General features: G+C 48.5%; 1 protein-coding gene across 2 annotated transcripts in view; it reads left to right on the forward strand.

Annotated features, from left to right (window-relative positions):
- Positions 1 to 4,641, forward strand: part of NRP2 (neuropilin 2) — a 114,257-nt gene extending 109,616 nt beyond the window's left edge. For both annotated transcript variants that reach the window (XM_044241398.1, XM_044241399.1), the window contains exon 17: positions 1,334 to 4,641. In XM_044241398.1, coding sequence (XP_044097333.1) covers positions 1,334 to 1,638 — 305 coding nt within the window. In that variant the 3' untranslated portion in view covers positions 1,639 to 4,641. The remainder of the gene's footprint in view (positions 1 to 1,333) is intronic.
- Positions 4,642 to 6,000: the final 1,359 nt, after the last annotated feature.

The raw sequence follows: 6,000 nt of genomic DNA on the forward strand, positions 1-6,000 counted from the left end.
TTTTTAAGATTTATTTATTTATTTATTTGACAGAGATCACAAGTAGACAGAGAGAAAGGCAGAGAGAGAGAGGAAGGGAAGCAGGCTCCCTGTTGAGCAGAGAGCCCGATGCGGGGCTTGATCCCAGGACCCTAGGATCATGACCTGAGCCGAAGGCAGAGGCTTTAACCCACTGAGCCACCCAGGCACCCCAGCCACCTAATTTCTTTAAAAAACAAACAAACAAACAAACAAAACCCTGAGTTTCTTCATCTATTAAAAAAAAAAAAAAAAGATTATAATAGCACCCTGCCTTCTTCATGGGATTATTAGGAAATGAGCCATGGATGTGGTCATGCATTGGCCGTGTGATGGAAACCTAAGTATATTCGTCTGCTAGGGCTGCCATGTGAAGCACCGCAAACTGGGGGTCATAAACAACAGAAACATATTTTCTCACCATTCTGGAGACTAGAAGTCCCAGATCAAGGTGTCAATGGGGTGGTTTCCTTGTGAGGACTGTGAGGCTTGTAGATGGTTATCTCCGTGTTTTCCAGGTAATCTCCCATCTGTGTCTGTCTCCAGATTTCCCGTTTTAATACAGACACATCCATATGGGGTTAGGGTCCACCCGAATGAGCTCACTCTAAGTTGATTATTTCTATAAAGATCCTATCTCCAAATCAGGTCACATTCTGAGGTCCTAGGGTCTAAAACTGCAACCTAGGAACCTTGGGGTTCATAATTCAACCCGCAACAGTTAGGTAAGGTGTATGCCAAGTGAGGTGTGGTGGTTGGAAAAATTTTGCAGCTCGGATGGCCGGGAAGGCTACCTTGGGAAACTCGCATATAAAAATAGTCTCAGCCTGTCCTTCGGTTTCAGTCGATGCCAGTGGAAGTGGGAGGTGAGGGAGCAAAGAAAGAAGCGTACCCAGGACGCAGGACCACCCCAGAGCTCCAAAGGCCCCCGCCCCCCGAAGTTTCTGTCAAAATCCCGAACTTACCTAGTAGGAGTCAAATTAGTTAAATATCAAATATTTAGGTCACACTAGGTATGTGCTGGACACCAAGGACTTTACCAATATTAATTCATTTAATTCTCCTAGCAACCCAGTGACGCAGACTTAACAGTATCCCCGGTTTATAGAGGAGAGGACAGAGGCAAAGAGGGGTTAAGTAACGTGCCCAGAGCTACACAGGCAGAATATGATGATTCTGGGCTCTGACACCAGCCAGCATAGTTCTGGAGTCCCCTTGCTCGTCCCCGTGCTCCGAAGACCCTGTGAACGGGGCTGGGGAGGCTCCGTTACTGAAGGGGCAGCTCCCGCAATCTCCCGTGTGCTTTATGTCACAGATGAGTACGAGGTGGACTGGAGCAACTCTTCTTCCCCGACCTCAGGGTCCGGCGCCCCTTCGGCCGACAAAGAGAAGAGCTGGCTTTACACGCTGGATCCCATCCTCATCACCATTATCGCCATGAGCTCCCTGGGCGTCCTCCTGGGGGCCACGTGTGCGGGGCTTCTGCTCTACTGCACCTGCTCCTACTCGGGGCTCAGCTCCCGCAGCTGCACCACCCTGGAGAACTACAACTTCGAGCTCTACGATGGCCTCAAGCACAAGGTCAAGATGAACCACCAGAAGTGCTGCTCCGAAGCGTGACGGATTGCACCCAAATCACATCCGACGTTTCATTCCAGCAAGAGGGGCTAGCGGAGATTACATTTTTTTTGTCCTTTGGAAACTGAATGCCATAATCTCGATCCAACCGATCCAGAATACCGAAGGTGTGGACAGAACAGACAGACCAGTCGACGGGGGCGGGGAGATTGCGGCCGCGCGGGGGGAGGGGCCAGGACCCACCTGAGCGCGCCGTGGCGGAGTCGCGTTGCGGGGACTAAGACGGGAGCTCATCTCTTTGGGGTCACAGTTGTATTTCGTTTGTGAGTTTGTTATGATTATTTTATTTCTTTGGTCTGTGAGCAACTCCAAGAGGCAGAAGAGGAGGACTTTTCCAGGATGGAAGCAGAATCGTGGTCAGTGGTACTCTGTTCTCTCGTTCTAATCAGCACTTGAAAAGCAAAAGGTCTTTTCAGACTTTTCATCTTTAGGGGGGGAAAAAAAAAAAAGCCGTCCAACTTATCCTGTCCTCTGATCGTCGTATGACTTCCGGGATTTGCTGTGGTGTAGGTCCTGCCAGCCAACCCTACAGGCTGCCATTTCCAGTCCTAGCATTTAAGTAGGATGTTGTTGCCTTTAACTTTTTTTATCCAGGGGAAAATTGCCATTTTAGGGTCAGCGTGAATAGCTCTTTCTTATATGAGATTTAAAACAAACCGGAAAGGAAACTTCACACGTCAAAATCCACAGAAGCATCTCCATGTTAGACGCGGACAAGCCTTAACGTGCTTCGTGATTAGGAGCCATTCATTAAATCTAGACCCACAGTTTGTGGCTGTGAGGCTACTTCGAGGGGCCTCTGGTGGTGGTTTTGTGTTTTTCTTTTGCCTTCTCCTTATTCTTCGAAAACATACACGTACGCACACACATCCACGCGCGCACACACACATCCGTCAGGTGTCTACTCCCCAAGGCACAGCATTGGTCGCTGTCCTCGGAGATGGAGGGTGAAGGCAAACACGGGCTGTTAGTACGTTTTCTCCACTGGTGAGATGTCACTAGACGGAAAGGAGAACAGTGGAGAAGGAAAAAGGAGTCCAGCCTCTGTGATGGTGTCATGGCAAAGCCTAAACAGACCCTACGGAGGCATTTGGATGAATTCGTGTCTTTGATAGGCTAGTAAACACTGAGTTCTCCTCGGGGGTATAGCCCCATGTCAGCGTTTCAGGAGAGTCAGGTAGGATGTATGCGAGCTGATCTGAACCAGAAATGCGCAAGTACTATGGACCAAAACACTAACAACACGGCTTCTACCCCAGAGAGACATGTGTTCTTACACACACACACACGTACATACACACACGCACACCATTTATGTGTTTTTTATTAAGTGCCTTGAAACAATGAAAAAAAAAAACAAAACCTGTATTTTCCCTCTATGTAGAAATCAGTGAATATCCTAAAAGTAAGGCATTCCTTCTTTCCGAACCCCCGTGACTCCACTGCCAGTTCCCCCGGCTCACTGCTGATCCTACGAATGGATTGAGCCCTGCTGCCCGAGAGGTAGTCACGGCCCTCGATGACTCTCACCTGCTCTAGGAGGGGAGGCATCAACCTGTGAAATATAAGATTGTCCGCGCCAAGATCCAAATCTCGATTTTGTAGTCATGCCTAAAGATCGCCTGTGTGCTGGAAATACATGTGAAACCCAGCCAGTATGCCCAGCCCATGGCTTATCAGTGGTAAACGGTCAGACCATTTTTGCTGCTATGGTCACCCACGATTTCATTCGTCTCGTACCCATGTGAAAGGAAAGGGTGAATGGGACTGGCAGGTTCCTTCAATGTTAACGTATGGAAATGCTAGTTCAAATGGCAACGTCACAGTGTTTTGTTTGCGGAGAGGGAGAGTCCGAACCGACAGCTATTTATTCATATGTGTGTGTGTCTTTGCAAGCCTTTGAGTTCTCTGTATCTACTGTGTATGTGAATGGTCACGTGGGACCCCGTGATGTTGTTGTGACTTTGACCTAGGGCCCGAGTGTAACTGCTGATCTCGGCACTCGTTGGCACAGTGGTAGTTAGAGTGAAAAGTAAAGCTGTCAAGCCCACGGGCTTAGCTTTAGGACCCCCCCAAGCTGGGCGTGCAGCAGAAACCAGTTCTTAACGCTTTGTCGAAAGCAAGTTTTTTATTAGCCCACCTTCCTCTTCGCCTTCCTACGTAGCTCAGTGTTCAGGAAGCTAGCAAGTCCTAGGGATTTCCAGAAGTTGCCTGCAGAAGAAGAGAAGTTCAAAAGCCTACCTTGGGGGTCCTGGCCCTCTCATGCTCTGTGGTTCCTTATACAGTGCCCCCAAAGACCAGCCCTGTCTTCAGCCTGCAGTTGGCCTCTAAGTTACGCACAAGCCAACCTACATCCCCCCGACGGTCCGCCATCCATCCTCACCATTGGCTTGTTTGGGGCCCTGGGTGGGCCCTGGTACACAAAAGCCAGCCACCCAGGGTTACGTGTAGATCCCTCACCAACACTGGAGGCTGGTCCGTTGTAAGACAGAACGACAGTGGGGTCTGGTCCCAACTCGGGTGCCCTGGTGCATTTGTTGTCTCTCTCTGCAGGTAGGCTAGCTGACCCGTCCCCTTGAGTCATTCCCTTTGGGAAACCCAATTCACAGTATTGATCTCCTTTTTTGCCTTGTACTGAATGACACATTACCTCCACGCTCTCCCGGACTAGGCAGTCCACAAGGCCACGGGGTTGCTTTCTCTCTTCGGTGGGGATGGGTCGTTGACAGGGATGAGAGTCCGAGGAGTGAGCATGAATGCAAGAAAGCAAGGGGGAAAGTTAAACGGTCACACGGAAGATTAACTTTTCCAGGGTTTGCAGTTAAAGGTGTTCGACCATTCGCCGGCTGAGCCAGATCGCGGGAACTTGAGAGCTTTTACTGTGATTCTTCAATGTAAAAAATAAACAACAAGGTCAAACTGTGTTTATATGATTTGTATAAAGTCTTTTTAAGATTGCTATTTAAATAAACATTATACCAGAGATATGTATCTGCATGTTTTTTGTTGGAGGCAGAGAGTCTTGGGTTTAGGGTGACCATCCCAGTTTGCCCCCAGACTTTCTTGGGTGTTCGCTCTGAAAATCCCTGGAAACCCTTCCAGCCCAGCCAAACCAGGATGGTTGGTCATTCTCCTGGGACAATGTTTCTTAACCTTTCTTATGGAGTTAGTAGGTTGATTGGTTGGCTGGCTTCTTATAAAATGAAAATAGGGTGGGCTGGGGGATTGGGCCACCTGACCAAGGGGGCTACTTTAACTCAAAGACTTGCCTACAGATTTCTGAGACCATCATCCTTGTAAACCCTCTTCCTCCCAAGATGCCGCCAATATCCTACAACTGACTCTTCGCTGCTTCCTTCCTGTGCAAACATGTGCCTGTCGATATCTGTGGTGATTCTAAGGTCTGTGGCGGTGCTTCTCGAAGTGTGCTCCCGGGACCAGTGGCTTAGCATCACTTGGGCACTTGTCTGAGGTGTACATTCTTGGGCTCTGCTCCAGACCTACTGATTCAAAAACTCTGGGAGGAGGACCTAGTGATCTGTGTTTTAACCAGGCTTCCCAGGGCTTCTGGTATTCTTTCAAGTTTAAGAACCTGTGGTCTCGGAGAAAGGAAAAGTAGCCCGGCCTCAAGAAACCGTTAGGGATCTTTTCACCTGTGGGTTTTTGGATTTGAAACAAACTAGACTTTTTTTTTTTTAAGATTTTATTTATTTATTTGACAGTGAGAGATTACAAGTAGGCAGAGAGACAGGCAGAGAGAGAGAGGAGGAAGCAGGCTCCCCGCTGAGCAGAGAGCCCGATGCGGAACTCGAACCCAGGACCGTGAGATCATGACCTGAGCCGAAGGCAGAGGCTTACCCCACTGAGCCACCCAGGCGCCCGAAACAAACTAGACTTTGGCCAGGGAAAGCTAAAGGAGGTTGAGTTCCATTCTAGGGAGTACAAGTTCCCAAGGGAGGAGGGGGGAGAAGCTTTATTATGAACTCCCCCACAACACACATGAATGGGAGTCTCAACAAAGCAAATTTGTCCTGGGGTTCTGTTCCCCACGGAAAGGAAACTGGGTTCACCCATTTACTCAGGAAAAGTTTTTGAGCGCTTCCTGATCCATAAACTCTTGGATCTTACACTCCGATGAAGGGGACCACCAGCAAATAGCCACACACATCAAATAAAGACTGGTTACATAAATGTGGGGAAGGCGGCAAACAGGTAGCTCTGATGGAAAATTACTAGACAGTAAAGGTGTAATATTTGTGTTACTTGAGTTCGTATTTGCAAAACACAGCTCTTTATTACTGATGTTATGGGATTTGCAGTAATTAAATACATTGCTTTTATAGT

Source organism: Neovison vison, chromosome 3 (genome assembly GCF_020171115.1).
Source record: "Neovison vison isolate M4711 chromosome 3, ASM_NN_V1, whole genome shotgun sequence".
Lineage (NCBI taxonomy): Eukaryota > Metazoa > Chordata > Mammalia > Carnivora > Mustelidae > Neogale > Neogale vison.